The 16,978-nt window shown below is 38.0% G+C and overlaps 1 protein-coding gene across 8 annotated transcripts; it reads left to right on the top strand.

Moving 5' to 3' along the window:
- Positions 1 to 2,100: 2,100 nt before the first annotated feature.
- LOC136256087 (uncharacterized) lies at positions 2,101 to 10,831 on the top strand. Of its 8 annotated transcripts, none has more exons than XR_010701310.1 (3): positions 2,101 to 3,015; positions 3,070 to 3,151; positions 7,493 to 10,831. XR_010701310.1 is itself a non-coding variant. In XM_066049012.1 (3 exons), the coding sequence occupies exons 1-3, from the start codon at positions 2,533 to 2,535 to the stop codon at positions 4,399 to 4,401; spliced, it is 1,773 nt and encodes a 590-aa protein (XP_065905084.1). In that variant the 5' UTR covers positions 2,223 to 2,532; the 3' UTR covers positions 4,402 to 4,542. The 8 variants fall into 8 exon arrangements, 6 of the variants coding, with proteins under 6 accessions (XP_065905084.1, XP_065905089.1, XP_065905087.1 ...); XR_010701309.1 differs by lacking the exon at positions 7,493 to 10,831 and adding an exon at positions 7,327 to 7,449 and having other exon boundaries at positions 2,102 to 3,015; XM_066049012.1 differs by lacking the exon at positions 7,493 to 10,831 and having other exon boundaries at positions 2,223 to 2,620; positions 2,663 to 3,015; positions 3,070 to 4,542.
- Positions 10,832 to 16,978: the final 6,147 nt, after the last annotated feature.

Below are 16,978 nucleotides of genomic sequence, written 5' to 3'. Positions count from 1 at the left end.
ATAATTCCTAGAAAAATATGTAATTACTAAAGATTCAGCAATTACAATTGAAAGTTCACTTAATCCAACAGCTTGATAATATTGACTAACAGATATCACTCAGTGGCAGATCTAGGAATTTTCAGAGGGGATTTCAGATTCCACTGAACCTTCAGCCTAGCTGTAAGTCGAAGACCAAAAAAAAAAAGGTCACAACCAGCTGTAGAAAGCCGTAATTGTGATCTCAAAGGCTAAAGTATGAAGTTTTTCACCAGAAACATTATGGTGAATAAACTGAAAATCAGATAATAATTCCACGTAGTTCTTTTGAATTCCTGTATTTTTATGTAAATCCATGTTGAGATCTCCAACAACTACTACATATTTAGTTAAAGACAATAATTGTGCAAAAACATTACTAAGTTCAGTTAAACAGACCTTTATATCGGTAGATGGAGATCTAAAAACACTAACAATAACTAATCTGGAATGTTTGCATAGTATAAGGCAGCAAGATACATCTTATTATTTTCAATATCAATACATAGTGCATGAGTGTCTTTCAATTGATAAAGATTCTGAAATTAGTAAACATGAACCAGGATGATGTTTAGATCTCATAGATTTAGCTGATGACATAGTACAATGATGTAGTGGAGATAAAAGTATGAAAACTTTTCACGTTAATAGGAGGGCTTTGTGGAGAGATCCACCTTTTGCTAAAACAAAATATGTCATTTTTATTAATATTCTCTTTTGTCCATTGAGAATCTCAGTCATCCTTGAATGAATTCCCTGTATGTTATGGTGTACAATTCTGATTCCATTAAAAGACAACGTAAGTACATTGATAGTTGAAGGTAATGTATTATGTGGCACCTCTACGTCAGTGATTATATGTCATGAACTTCTAAAATTAGGCAAAATTGCAAGTAAACAGGAAGGACACTGCCAGGAAAATTCGGTCTTTGTTTGACATTCTTTATATAGCTGATTATTCACACCAATGCAAACAGTATGAGACCATAATTAAAAATTATCACACTGCAAAGCTGCTTGACAGCTACGGACTGGTTTTTTGCAGATGGAACAGGGAGAACGGTAGCTAGGCCCTGGGTTCAGGTGAACATTACCGGATAATAAATGCATAAAATAACACAAAATACGTCTATGACGAAGACACAGGAGCGAGTGCAATGTTCTAATTCAAAACATTTAAATCTTATTTGAATTGTGTCGTTAGCAACGGAATACCAACTGTACTGTGTTCTAACCTTCCGTAATCTTCAATAATACTTCCACATGTATTGGGCATGTCAATCCACTGAACTTGTACCTGAAACAACAAACAACTGCAAATAAACATCATAACGGAAATCTTTCAACCACCATCACAGTTTGAAATTTTTTTATTATTATTATATTTTTTTACAAACACACATTCTAAAATGTTGTGCATGTAGCAGGTACACAGTCTTACATTTACATTAATCATTGTTAACAGGATTTGTGTCATTTGATTTAAAACTGTTGATTCATTTAACAAATAATTTCCTTCTTCAAAGATTGGTATATCTGTTGTGGTCATCATCTTCTTTGTTGTTATCATATATTATTAACCACAAACGTGCTTTGTAGTAACATCTAGGTTTTAGTGGACAAAACAAACTTTTAAAGCAGAGGCAGCATATTTTATTGTTTATAGGGAAAATATTCAATAACCGGGATTACTCCATAAATTTTTACCCATTAGAATAACATCTCTAATAAAGCACATTTCTGCTAATGTTAAGCTTACTCAAGTGTTTCATGACATGGAGCAGCATCAGAGTTTGATAGCCATTCCTGGGCTATTAATTCTTTGAATGATTTTCTTGCCACCATGAGAACAGAATCATACTTGCCATGCCAGTTTAAGGTGATGCCTTACAACAGTAAAACATATTATGGTTCAAGTGGTGGATTCAGCAGAACTTAGGCTACCTGTGTTAAAGACATACAATCCAGCAGGCATGCAGCAGTACACACCTAAATATTTTCACTAATATAATACTATTGTTCCAGACTGGAACATCGCTGCAGGAGGTGAATAAGGATATAGTCAATGTCTTATTAATATCAATAATTGCAATCTGCCAGTTACAGAGCCCTCCCTAAAAATGGAAACTTGCCTATGGCCAATTGCCTTATAGTTTCAGTTTCAATTTTTAATTTAATTTTCAATTATTAGTTTCAATGTCCATACACTTTTATAATCATATTTATACACATAAGCACCTTCATCCCTACAGTATACTGACAGTGAAGGTAGTTTATACTTAAAGCAACCAAACCTACGTAAAAGCACTATCTGTATATGCAGTTCTCAAAAGACATAAAGAAAGGAAAAAAAAGATTAAAGAAAGTATGACAACTATGAACCACAACATCTGTTGTTGACACAACAGAACAGGAAGCACATAATATTATGTTAGTTACATCCATGGCTATAACATACATAGATTTGTGTGGTCCAGTACATTTGTTGCGCAGAGTATTTTAATCATTTTGGTGATGTATAAGTGCTTTCAATGGACTTTGTTACTGATAACTCTGTGTACTGTCCAAGAGCTAGTTGAATCTGATGATTGTAATGAAGCAGGTAATTGCACTGAAATGGATAAATGTATTTTACACTACACAGAGCTGGAGGAATACATTTTAAGTAACAAAACCATACTAAAGAATATAACAGAAGCATTCTTTAGAGCAGATAAACCAGCTATAACCAAGTTTCTCAGAATTACATACAACTTACAAATTTGTCGTGGCCAACATAAGTATCCAGCTAATGCTAACATTACTAGTTGCACAGGCTGTACTCATAATCAGAGTGTTTACATTTGGAGCAAGTCACCAATTTGTCTTCTTGGACCAAGACCACTCTTCTTTTTAACCTTGTTTGCTGTAGATGTATCTGAAGCCAGTATTACTATTGAATTACCATGTCTTTGTGGTGAGGTTTATTATAACTTGTTGTCTCGACTAACATACTTGGTAAGCAAAGCACACATAAATTATTGTGTTTTGTACTTTCTTTTGTATATATAGATCAAGGTGTACTCTGTGTCAGACGGTGTTAGAGATCAACACTTTGTAGACTTCATTAATCCAAACTTCTTTTGTGCTAAAGGTAATGATGATAAGAATTATAGAATAATTTTGACCATATTTAAAATCACAATATCTTTTCCAGTAGCATCAGTAATGTTATTTATTGCATTGACAGTTCACTGTGTCTATCCAAAACTATGTTCTTATACAGAAACTGCTCTCAAACAAAAACCGAAGAGTCTCAAAAGTAATGGTAAAGTAGATGATTATGTGGAATGCCAACAAGTTATAAATATGCATTTGGCATCATTATTTTTAACTAATATGACAATGACCGTGATATTGTTTGGCATCCATATTACATCCAATGTAGAGTATATCCTATATGGCAATGAAGTTTTCTATGGTAGTCATGATTCAAATAGTGATGACCACGCCATACCAATATGGCATACAGTTATTTCTTTATTCACAATGACAATATCTCTGATTTTAGTAATAACAGGTTATGCATGTTTAAAATGTTCTAGCAAAAAATCAACAGAAAATGAAAATACACCATTGAAAATGCAAGACTATGGAACATTCAAAGAAACAAAAGCAGAACAAAAATTTTCATCAGAAGATACAGAACAAGCACATTCATCAGAAGATACAGAACAAGCACATTCATCAGAAGAAACAGAACAAGCACATTCATCACAAGAAAAAACAAAAACAGGCAGTACAAATTCATCTGCTGGTCACTGTAAAGTGCTAATAATAATAATAAAAGAAGATACAAAATGTGAAACAGATAATGATAAAACTAATGGAGTAAAGAATAAAAAGTTACTACCATCCACGTTCCAGAAACCAGCAGCAGTGTCCATTACAATTAACGTTATTTATTTAGGAAGTTACTATTCTCCTTTTATGGTATTGGCTTTTATTCATGATCCAATACAAAGTAGTTTAATTTACTTTCTCCTGATGGGTGGAGTCATTTGCCTATATTTAATTTTTTTTGGTGCAAGTAATTTATACTATTTCATAAAAATGACCACACTCAAGGAGGGTCATAAGTCTGACAATCCAGATTCCTGTCGCCTTCACAGATTTATCTATTGTATTGAAAGTTGGGCAGCTGTAATTTTAATTGCATATATGGCAGTCCTCATTACATACCTTTTTAAACTAGGTAATTTTGACAGTCTAGATGACTTACAAAGTTTGACACTTCCTGTGATATTGCTGTTTTTATCATATCTTTTCCTTAAACCAGTCTTGAAAGACATTAAATCACTACTGTATGATGAAGACAATAACAATAACAGTGTTGCTAAATAATCAGTGATCTTGAAAAAGAGTTGAACAGCAAAAATTAATGGCCACAAAGCTGATGTATTGTGTGATGTACAACCATATTGATTTTATAGCTATAGGATAATCTAATCCAAACTGTAAAAAAAGAGTGTGGCCATCAAAAAGGCTATGGTGAAAAAGATGTGAAATCCAAGGTGGTGGCCAAGAAATAGCTGTGATGGTTGGTTAATGGTAAAAATTTAATAACAATTCAGGTGAGTTTGGTGCCGCTTGATTTTGGCACCAAATTTGCCTGGATTTTCATTATTAAAATTTTTACCATTAACCTACCATCACAGCTATTTCTTGGCCACCACCTTGGGAGCCTGTATTCCGCGGAATACGGAATAGCGGAATAGCAGAATTACGGAATAAGTGAAAATGGACATGACTAAAACACGGAACGGACTGGGAAAACGGACTCACAAACGGACTGGAAGGAACTCCCCTGAAAACGTTTTTTTGCCATAGAAACTCACTAAATCACTGCTACAAAGAATATAACACGTAACAACAGCCTTAAACAAACCTCTAAACGTGTGCTCGAGCCACCATTACTACCCTGAGATAATTTACAAAGCGCCAGTCTGCCAGTTTGAGCGCCTGTGACAGCGAAGTTGTCGGTTAGCTACTAACAGTTTAAGCAAACAAAGATTTGTAGTAGCCAGTTTCTTGCCAGCTGATTAAATACAACGTGGCCGCCACGAAGCCTACCTGTCACGAGCTGTCACCTGTAAAACTGAAGATCAGCCGTCAAACTAATTGCAGCAATTAACCAGACCATGAATTCCAAGTAACATAGTGTCTTAACAGGCTTAAAGCTTGTGTCTTGTCTTGTTTACACATGCGAAACGAAAGTGCGCTTTTAATTAAACACAAAATGAATTTAATTTCAGACTATCTTTAAGCGCAGGGCTTAATATCGGCTTGAGCAAACTTCGACATCGTGTTCAGAGCAGTTCAGAGGTTTGTTTCAGGTCGTTGTTGCGTGTTATATTCTTTCTAGCACCTGTACAGTGAATTTCTATGGCCAAAAAACGTTTTCAGGTAAGTTCTTTCCAGTCCGTTTGCTAGTCCGTTTTCCAAGTCCGTTCCGTGTTTTAGTCATGTCCAGTGAAAATCACATTCTAAATATTTTGTTATTGTTTATAGCATCTATAACATTTTAATATACATTCCTCACCTCGTAGAGAACACAATCACGATGGAACCAATCCTCGGGGTGATCTTTAAATAGGATATGTACAAAGATATTCACTCTAGAACAATCTAACTAAGCTAAACTACTGTTAAATACATTTCACTACATAATCGCTAGAAAACTAGAAGTTCTTTGTGCTATACTTGCTTATACCAGCTGTCACACACGCAGCGGCGAAGCAAGTAGTTGATATGAGGGGGGGGGGGGGGGGGGTGGGCTGACCCAGACTTATTTCTATAGTTTGGTAAGGTGAGACAAAAAAAAGGTCACAACCAACTGACAAGAGCTTTCCACCTCACCAGCTACCATTTCTAGCTGATAAACTACATAAAAATCCTTACATAGCTCGCTACACACTGACTACTTTATTAGAGTGACTGCTCTATTAGAGTATCTCGATCTTTATCACGGTTTTCAGCCCCACTCCAAGAAAGATAATTTCGGTGTGATATCATTCTGAGGGGGGCTAAGCCCCCCCCCTCAGCAGACCGAGTTCAGCCCCCTAGCCCCCTAGCCCCCCCCCCCCCCCCTTTCCGCCGCCTATATATGCACACACGAGCAGCTAGCTAGCTGGCAGAATAGTTTAGGACAAAACAATTCACCCCCTAGGTAGCTACCCTGCATGCATGGAATAATCTGACCTTTCTTATAGCTCTGTTACCATTTTTCCTAAAGTGTTTCAAATAAATTCGGAGAATAATACTGCTTTCAGCTCCCAACATCAGAGCTCCAACCTCGGCGCTCTAACACTTCGTATATAACTCTAATAAATTCGGGCAGTTACTCGTGTGTGACAGCTGTTATGAGTAGGTATAGCACAAAGAGCTTCTAGTTTTCTAGCGATTGTGTAGTTAAGTGTATTTGATAGTAGTTTAGCTTAGTTAGATTGTTCTAGAGTGAGTATTTCGAGGGATTTTTTCCTTACTTTGGCCCCTTTTCTGTTACACCTTTTCAGCTATAAGTCACTAAGTCTAAGTCCTTGAAATTAGGTTAGGTAATCCTAAGGCTGCAGCACATGTTGCTGTCAGACCTTCAGTGCTGGTCACTGTAAAGCACTAATACAATAAATACTTTAGGTTTAAGGAAGAAAGTCCATCCCTCCTGGAGGAGATTGAGTGTGGCCCCGACTAAACATTGGGTGACCTGCAGTTCGAATCCTGGGGTTGGAGGGATTTTTTTCCTTACTTTGGCCCCTTTTCTGTTACACCTTTTCAGCTATAAGTCACTAAGTCTAAGTCCTTGAAATTAGGTTAGGTAATCCTAAAGCTGCAGCACATGTTGCTGTCAGACCTTCAGTGCTGGTCACTGTAAAGCACTAATACAATACAATACAATAATACAATACAATATCTTTGTACATATCCTATTTAAAGATCGCCCCAAGGATCGGTGTCATCGTGATTGTGTTCTCTACGTGGTGAGGAATGTATATTAAAACGTTATAGAGGATATAAACAATAACAAAATATTTAGAATGTAATTTTCGCTTATTCCGTAATTCTGCTATTCCGTATTCCGCGGAATACAGGCTCCCTTGGATTTCACATCTTTTTTCACCATAGTCTTTTTGAGGGCCACACTCTTTTTACAGCTTGCAATTGGCTGTTTTGGATTATAGATATCATTTCTTTTTGTATTTGTATTCCCCAAAGCCGGCCTATGGCTGGATTGGGGCTTTTTAACTTTATATATTTTTTTCTTTGCCACAGGAAGAAGAAAAAAAGATAAAGTAAAGTAGACTATTAATATTTTAACTAGTGCTGGGCGATATAGATTTTTTTTATGTCGTATGTCATGGCAAAATTTATTCACGATATGAATATATGTCACGATATATACCAATATTTTAACTTGATGCTTATTTTCTTTTTTCAGATGGTTTTCTACTACACTGTACACAAAACACAGGAATGAGATCATTTATTAGCTAATACATCATATGCACTTATATAGCTAGTTACATGATAATTAAAAGAAATGTTGATTTGCATATATACTGGCAAGTTACAACACTTAGTCTTCCAGTTCACCTACAACTTAATCTGCGATACCTTCATCATCTTGATCTATTATGGTATTTAAATTAGAGATTAACTAGGAGGGGCATGCTCCCCCAGGGAATTTTTAAAAACAACTTGTACAGATGCTTTTGAAATGGCTTTTTTACACACTCAATCTCTTTCTTTTTTAATATCAAGATAACTTAGAGCAAGCATTATAATTAGTATATTCTACTGACTGTTTTGTTAAGGTATCGCACTGACTGGTCTATTAGAGTATTTCGATCTTTTACAAATTCCAAGCTGAAAATTGGCGCTGGTTAATCACAGTGGCTTTTCTCACTGGTCTACTGCTTCCTACATGTCCCAAGCACTGCACACAGATTTAAGTAGATAGCGCCTTCAAAATACCCAACAGTATGCCACACCGTTGACGTGGGCGAGACGTGGGTGCAGCAGGAGTAATGGCGAAACTGGAGATGCCATTTTATGAGCTCACGTTGTACTGCTTAGATCACGTGCGTTATATCGCGATATAATTTCCAGCTATCGTATCACTATATTAAAAATATATGTCGTATGTCGGCTATATCGCCCAGCACTAATTTTAACTATTTATCAGTAAACATACAAATTATATAATACATATCAAGACTCACGGTAGTGAGTCGTGCGGCCAAGAAACTACAAAGCGCACGCCACAATTAAAATGCGCGGCCATTACTGTGAGTTATTTGGTCTACGTGTAGGGACGGTGTCACAGTGATATTTGTTTCCCCGGGTAACGTGTTTCCCGCACACATATCCGTAGGGATCCGTGTTTCCCCGCACACATATCACTAGGGATCCGTGTTTCCCACCAAAAGCTGTCAGTGATGTGTTTCCTGTAGCGATTTTTAAAAATATTTCACCGCATACACATATCCCTAGGGATTCGTGTTTCCCCGCACATATATCACCAGGGATCCGTGTTTCCGACTAAGATATAGCCATCGTGCAGTAACTCCAAGGTTCTATGGTTAGTTGCAAACCGTGAGTACGCGATCCAACCATTCAGTAGATATATAGTTATCTAGCTACGTAATAGACACCCATGTATATTACATGTACCGGTATATAGCTATAGTTAGCTAACTAGCTATATAGCTACTATATAAACTAATACAATGATTATACTATAGCTAGCTATACTAATAATCAGAACTATAGTCATTTAAAATATCTACTTTAATGTATTGTTCTTGCTTGTGGAAGCCATATTTACTATCTGATATTGAACTGTTAGAAAGAGTACAAAGGAGGGCAACCAAATATATTCTTAACAACTACACCAGTAACTACAAAGAAAGGCTTTTGAGACTCAAACTTCTTCCACTGATGTATATTTACGATTTAGTCGACATCATGTTTTTTATAAAATCAGTAAAATTTCCATCTGAAAAGTTCAACATGTTAAATTTTGTAGAATTTATCTCTGGACCCACAAGATCAGCAGGATACAAACTAAGGCACATGATAGCATCTAAATACAGTGTAATGAATTCCTACTTCTACCGTATACCCAGATTGTGGAACAGTTTGCCATTAATTGACCTATCCCAAACCCTCCAAACTATCAAATTCAAACTCAAGAATTATTTCTGGAATCATTTTGTTAACAATTTTGACCAGCGGCGGAGGAAGTAGTTGATATGAGGGGGGGGCTCCGCTGGGCTGACCCAGACTTATTTCTATAGTTTGGTAAGGTGAGACCAAAAAAAAAAAAAAAAAGGGTCACAACCAACTGACAAGAGTTTTCCACCTCACCAGCTACCATTTCTAGCTGATAAACTACATAAAAATCCTTACATAGCTCGCTACACACTGGACTACTTTATTAGAGTGACTGCTCTATTAGAGTATCTCGATCTTTATCACGGTCTTCAAGAAAGATAATTTCGGTGTGATATCATTCTGAGGGGGGGCTAAGCCCCCCTCAGCAGACTGAAGGGGGGCTTTAGCCCCCTAGCCCCCCCCCCCCCCTTTCCGCCGCCTATGATTTTGACAGTAATAATCTATGTACTTTTTATTTCTGTTGCCCCTGTTCCAAATGTTTAAACATTCCAGCTCCTACAAACTATTTTATTCTTTAACTTGTACTCTTTATAGCTACCCCTTGTAATTATTATTTGTAGTTATATAGCTTATTGTAATTTGTAAGTAATTAATTATGGCTACCAGTACAAGACACTGGTAGACCTTCAGTTCTGTAATTTAATCGTTATAAGCTCTTAAATATTGTTTAACTTTGTTTATTAATCTGTACAGTTCTGTAAAGTATTAATAAATAAACTTTGTTGCTCTTCTCTGGATCTGCTCAATAAGTGTGATGTCCTTGATATGGTTACGTCTCCAAATCACTGAACAGTACATAACTTGTGATCTCACTAAGGAAATATACAAAATTCTCTTGGCTGTCACTGTTTGATGCTTGCTAATGCTGCGATGGAGCAGTCCTAGCATTCTGTAGGCCTTAGGGATTATGTTTTTGTACTGTTGATCGCAAGATAGGTCTGATGATATTATAGTACCGAGATCTTTATGTGAACTATTTGTTAAAACCTGTGTGTCAGCTATTTTGTAATTAGTGATGATTTTTGCATTAATATAGGTGGACACTCTTTTTTGGATTAAAAAACATATTATATCTTGTACTCTACAAAGTTACTTAGTCTAAATCATTTTGAAACAGTGAAATATCTCCAGGACTACAAACAGTATTATATATCTTGGTGCCGTCAATGAATAGTAAAGTTTTACTGATGGTAACACAAGATGGTAAATCATTCATGTAAATAATGAAGAGTAGGGGTCCCACAATACTCCCTTGGGGAACCCCAAATAGAACCGGCAAGGGGGTAGATAATGACTGACTGCATGCCAAAGCTGTAGCTACATTGATTAGTTATACATAGCTGCAATCACACGATTTACTCTATATAGCTAGAGGTAGTAGTTTATTGTATACATGTACTTGTAGCTACTGTTTTATTAAACTGATGCTATAGCTACATAGCCAAATCACAGCACAGTTTAGAAATTATAGTTGAATGCCATTGAATGGCTTGATTTCCTCCATCAACATGTATAATTATAGTATTAGTTGTATAGGTATGGCTAGCTATGATTATTAAAAGTGTATGCGCGCCTATGCTAACACCACACATATCACTAACTCGCTAGCGACCTACATGTCACAGTGATATATGTGTTTCCCCGGGTAATTTGTTTTCCTTTATAAAGTCATGTGCAACGTACGTGCGTGCGGGGAAACACGGATCTCTAGGGATCAGGGGGGGGCTTTCCTCCTTCATATTGAGGCTTTACTTGATCAATATGCTGAGTATTATACTGAAATTTTGTCTTAGCATAATTATATGATTACTAATAATACAAATACTCATAAAACCACCTTATAAACATCTTTCCAAGGTGTTATAAGTGGATTTATGCTAAAGTTTATGCAACAAGGACCCGGATCAGCATTGGAGGTGTACAAGATCGAGATACTCTAATAGAGCAGTCAGCTAACTACTCTAATAGAACATTCACTGGAAACATGTACCGTATATGACCGTATAGAAGCCCGGGCGTTTATTTCCTATAAATCATTTTTGACCCGTCGTTTAAACGAGACCGGCGTTAATTTGGACCCGGGCGTTTATTTCTTACCAGCCACTCGTTGAGAATGACAGGTGCCAGTACAAGTACCTACGAAATACGAAATCCATAGCCCATCACGTACATAAACCCATTTGGATTCCTCTGCTGGGTGAAACATTGGAAGTCGGGCGGAAAGATGACAATGACCACGATAAATACGCTATGGCCATCACCAGAAGAGAAGACATAGTCGAACAAGACAAGACATCATAAGACTGGTGACGAGACATCACTGTATAGTTAGCAGCTGACACGAGTTTAGAACCCCTTTCAGTGCATATCATTAGCACCCCGGCGTTTAAATGAGCCCCGGCGTTTATTATGACAGTCCCCTAGCTGTACCCGGCGTATATTTGAGCCCCTGCGTGTATTTGAGCCCGGCTTTAATACGGTCATATACGGTAGTTGGTTCTGTTATGGAATTTTTCCAAATCCGCCTGCACCTATACATACAATGAAGTGCATTGGTTTGTTTAAAGGGCTTCATTCATCCACTTGTATAGTTAATATATATGGCAATACTTAATTCAGGTACACAATTTCCATTGAAAATGCTCTCAGATTCAATCTTGTATTGTTCAAATTTCAAAATTTTCCATGTTCAACAATATTATTCTAACATGCACCTATTCAGTGTTGTGCAATTGTGAGAGGGGTGCATCATGTACTTGGTTGTCTGTATCTACCCAAACTTTTCCATTAGCAAAATGCTTTAGAGAGCCATACCTATAATCTAAAGGCAGTATATGAAACATCTACAGGCAGAAAATATTATGAATTTTATGTGGAAATGTCTCCAAATTGCAGTATTTTAGCATCTATTTTTCAAAAATTTCCTGGGGGGGGGGGGGGGGGGGGGCATGCCCCCAGACCCCCTAGTTCTAGCATGCTTTGCATCTCTACCCAAGAGATTAGTACCTTGAGTTAGCCCCCCCTTTTATAAATCCTAGATCCACCCCTGGGGATATGTGTGCGGGAAACACATTACCCGGGGAAACATATATCACTGTGACAACGGTTTCCCAATATTAGCCTGAATTGTGCAATCTCTCACAATAAGTTTATACTGCGTTTCGTGATTTAAAAAAAACTTGGCAGGGGCGGATCTAGGATTTATAAAAGGGGGGGGCTAACTCAAGGTACTAATCTCTTGGGTAGAGGTGTGTGAAGTACACTTCCCAGCATGCTGGAACTAGGGGGGTCTGGGGGCATGCTCCCCCAGGAAAATTTTGAAAAATAGATGCTAAAATACTGCAATTTGGAGACATTTCCACATAAAATTCATAATATTTTCTGCCCATAGATATTTTATATACTGCCTTTAGATTATAGGTATGGCTCTCTGAAGCATTTTGCTAATGGAAAAGTTTGGGTAGATACAGACAACCAAATACATGATGCACCCCTCTCACAATTGCACAACACTGAATAGGTGCATGTTAGAATAATAATGTTGAAAGTGGAAAATTTTGAAATTTGAACAATACAAGATTGAATCTGAGAGCACTTTCAATGGAAATTGTGTACCTGAATTAAGTATTGCCATACATATTATTAACTACACAAGTTGATGAATGAAGCCCTTTAAACCGACCAATGCACTTCATTGTATGTATAGCCAGTTTAGGTGCAGGCAGATTTGGAAAAATTCCATAACAGAATCAACTACATGTTTCCAGTGAATGCTCTATTAGAGTAGTTAGCTGACTGCTCTATTAGAGTATCTCGATTTTGTACACCTCCAATGCTGATACGGGTCCTTGTTGCATAAACTTTAGCATAAATCCACTGATAATACCTTGGAAAGATGTTTATAAGGTGGTTTTATGAGTATTTGTATTATTAGTGATCATATAATTATGCTAAGACAAAATTTCATTATAATACTCAGCATATTGATCAAGTAAAGCCTAAATATGAAGGGGGGGGGGGGAGGGCTTCAGCCCCCAAAGCCCCCCCCTCCCTGGATCCGCCCCTGCTTGGTGCCATCGTTTTCTTGTCGCAACCTCTAAACAAGCGTATTTAGATATAATTCACTCAATTTCTCGCCTTGTGTTTCAGCTGTCGCCACATTGTACCACTCAATGCACTCGTGTTTCTACAGTCCATCTGGCACTAATATTATCTAGTACTGGATCGCCTCTACGCGTATTTTCTCCGTTCAAACCTGTAATCCCTACAATGACTTTTAAAGACACGTTGTGGACACAAGCCCTAATGTCTGACAAACAAGTTGTGAAAGCGTGCAGAGCCGTAAGTTACCTTGGGAAGGCGTTTTAAGCAGAAATCTTTTTGACTCCATTCAGTGCCACGCCTCGTGCGAGCGTTTATAATCGGCAGATGTCTTATAAACAAGGTGTGAAAGCGTAGAGAACGTACAGACACTGGGAAAAGTGTAAGTCATTAGTTAAGACTCCATTTAGTGCCATGCACCATGCAAGAATTATTTTGCAAGTTGTGTGGAATGACCAAAACTCATGTACAAAGTCGCAAACTACATTCCAGACAAAGTTTGTTGCCATACAGTATGTACATAATGAAAGCCACGACACAAGCTCCACCTTAATTAGTGCTTTGTGGAAGTGTGAAACTACCGTGACAGCTACAAACAAATATGAGGCGATTCTAATTGCAGATAGGATGGCTGCGAAATCCATGAATTTTTTGCCTTACAGTAAATTAACATATAACAATGTTATTACAACACAAACAAAAAATTAATAACACCACATCAAATAGTTTAATACCAAAAGTGATTTCTTGGATGCTGCCTGATGACACAAGACCATGTGAGCCCTGTAAAAGAACAAGCAGGTGCTGAATTAAATGTACAAAAAATTTTCTTCAAGGCTAAGTGAATCTGGTGCAAAAGAGGTAACGTAAATGTTTGGTACCTAAGTACGTAAACATGAACACGAGGAGACCTGTCAAACTATAATCACAACATGCAAACTGACCTGGGTATTTGTACCATCATATGAGATAGTACAAATATTTACAAATTCACGACAACTTTGATGTCACAATTGAGCACTATAGAGAAAGAACATACAATACAATTCCTCTGTATGTATGTAAACTGATATGAAATTCACAATACTAATAAGATTCTGAGTTAAGTATCATGACCACATCCACTCCACTGTTAGTGGGTGAATCACTATGACTATATAGATTGCCTGCAAAAACTGATAGGTGGGTATTAAATGCAATACACTTAAAATTTGTCACTGTAATATTTGGCCGAGATAATCGAGCAAATGTGGCCAATGCAATTTACATCAATGGACAATTTTCATTACCGCCGCCTGCTCCCAGGAGAATCTCTCTCCGTGTTTGTGCATGAACTGAAACGTCTACTAGATCACGCAATGCCCGAAGCAGATGCTACCACGCGAAAGACACTGTTGACACACCATTTCTTAACGGGCATCCCGGTGGAAGTCAGCAAACAGTTAACGTGCCGCTGCAGACATTGATGACCTAGACAAGCTTATTCAAAGAGCTAAGTTACTAATGGCATTAGATTGTGGTGAGAAAACCGCAGCAGTGGGACTGAAGCAACAGACTGACACTGTTGAAGCCTTGCAACTGAAGATGACCGCCCTTACTGAACAGGTGGCTGCACTGACGGCACAACGCAGGAATCCTCGTCCGCCAGCTAGTCTCCTCTGCTTCCGGTGTAATCAACCTGGACACGTGCAAAGAAATTGCCCCAATAGATTATGACGATGTTATACGTGCGGAAGACCAGGACATATCGCCAGTGAGTGCTGCTCGGGAAACGGAAACGGGGCATCCCGGTCGGGTTTCGGGCGCCCCTGAGAACTGTAAGCCTTTGTGTGAACTTAACTATGATAATAGATATTTTAATAGTGATGTATCTGTATTAAGTAGTAGTAGTACTAAGTGTGGTTTATCTAATGTAGTAGTAGCAGCAGTACGGTCACAGGGTGCTGTAATAAAGGGGGTGCTTAGTAATATGTGTGTTGATGTAATGATGGACTCAGGGTCATCTATTTCATTAATCATGGAAAGTTTTGCTAAAAACTATAACCACCAGCCTCCTACAGACCTTAACTTAATATCAGCAGCGGGAGAACCCATACCAGTTATAGGACAAGTTGTGGCACCTATTTGTGTTGTTAATTTGCTAGTTGATCACAATTTTATTGTTGTTCACTCCTTAATTACACCTGTGATATTGGGCTTAGACTTTTTACATAAACATCGAATAGTTCTTGACTTTACAACAATACCAGTAACAATACACAATTCATCACAGCAGACTGACTTACCTGAGGAATTCATGCCAATTTTGAACTCTGAAAGAAACACTTTGAAGAAAGTTTGTGCTGTGACATCAATTAATGAGCCCGACGAAGATGTTGTTGATTTCTGTGCAATTCCCCTGTTTCATGCAGTAGATGCATATGAAATTCCCAACTGCCAAGATCCAGACTTCATGAAGGTCCTCGAAAAACATAGACAGCTGTTCCGGAACATGCCTGGCAAGACAAATGTGGCAGAACATTTTATTCCAACTGAAGGCAACCCTGTAAAGATCCCTCCACGTAGAATCCCAGCCAATTATCGAGCTGAAGTTGACCATCAGATATCGTCCATGCTACAGCAGGGTATTATACGAGTCAGTTCTAGTCCATGGATGGCACCTGCCGTATTCGTGCGTAAGAAGTCTGGTGAAATCCAACTGTGTGTTGACTATAGAGAACTCAACAAGAAGACACTTAAAGATGCCTACCCCCTGCTTCGCCCAGATGAAGTCCAAGATCGTTTGATGAGGTCCACCATATTTTCAACCTTTGACCTCAAGAGTGGATACTGGCAGTTGCCTGTACATCCAGATGACCAACCCAAAACAGCCTTTTGTCCTGGTGCTGGCTTTGGATTATTTTGAATTCTGCAGAATGCCATTTGGTCTTTGTGGTGCTCCCGCTTCATTCCAGAGACTTATGAATACAGTTTGTGCAAGACCTTCCATTTGTCACCACATACCTGGATGATTTACTTGTTCAGTCAGCTAGTAAGCAAGAACATGCACAACACCTGGACATTCTCTTCCACAAGATGTCCACAGCTGGACTAACATTCCGGGGATCCAAATGTCATGTAGGTCTTTCACAAGTGTCGTACCTTGGCCATGTGTTCTCATCAGAGGGAATGCAACCAGACATGCAGAAAGTTAATGCTATCAGAGATTGGGGTATGCCAACTGAACCATCAGCTCTTCGAAGTTTCCTGGGACTTGCATTTTATTATAGACGCTATATTCCATGTTTTGCAGACATTGCAGCTCCCCTCTACCACCTAACCAATAAAGGTGTACCATTTGAATGGAATCCTTCTTGTCAGTTGGCATTTAACAATCTCAAAGTTGCCCTCACTCAAGCACCAATTTTGAAATACCCTGACTTCACACCTTCCGTTAAACAATTTCACCTCTATACAGATGCTAGTGCTACTGGGGTTGGTGCTGTGTTAGAACAATCAGGCCATGTTATTGCATATATGAGTAGAACACTCACTAAGTCAGAACAGAACTATAGTGTAATCCAGAGGGAATGCTTAGCTCTTGTTTATGCCTTAAAGCAGTTTAGGCACTACCTTCTAGGGCAGCCATTTCAGATTTTAACTGACC

The sequence above is a fragment of the Dysidea avara genome, chromosome 5 (assembly GCF_963678975.1).
Source record: "Dysidea avara chromosome 5, odDysAvar1.4, whole genome shotgun sequence".
Lineage (NCBI taxonomy): Eukaryota > Metazoa > Porifera > Demospongiae > Dictyoceratida > Dysideidae > Dysidea > Dysidea avara.
Note: the sequence above shows the minus strand (reverse complement) of the source record. Positions and strands in the feature narration are given on the sequence as shown.

What these genes read in the sequence shown, in the direction of transcription:
- LOC136256087 (XM_066049011.1), top strand. Translation starts at nt 2,533, where the DNA reads ATGTATAAGTGCTTTCAATGGACTTTGTTACTGATAACTCTGTGTACT. An exon ending in TGTCTCGACTAACATACTTG is followed by an intron (nt 3,016 to 3,069) that starts GTAAGCAAAGCA and finishes TTGTATATATAG; the next exon opens with ATCAAGGTGTACTCTGTGTC.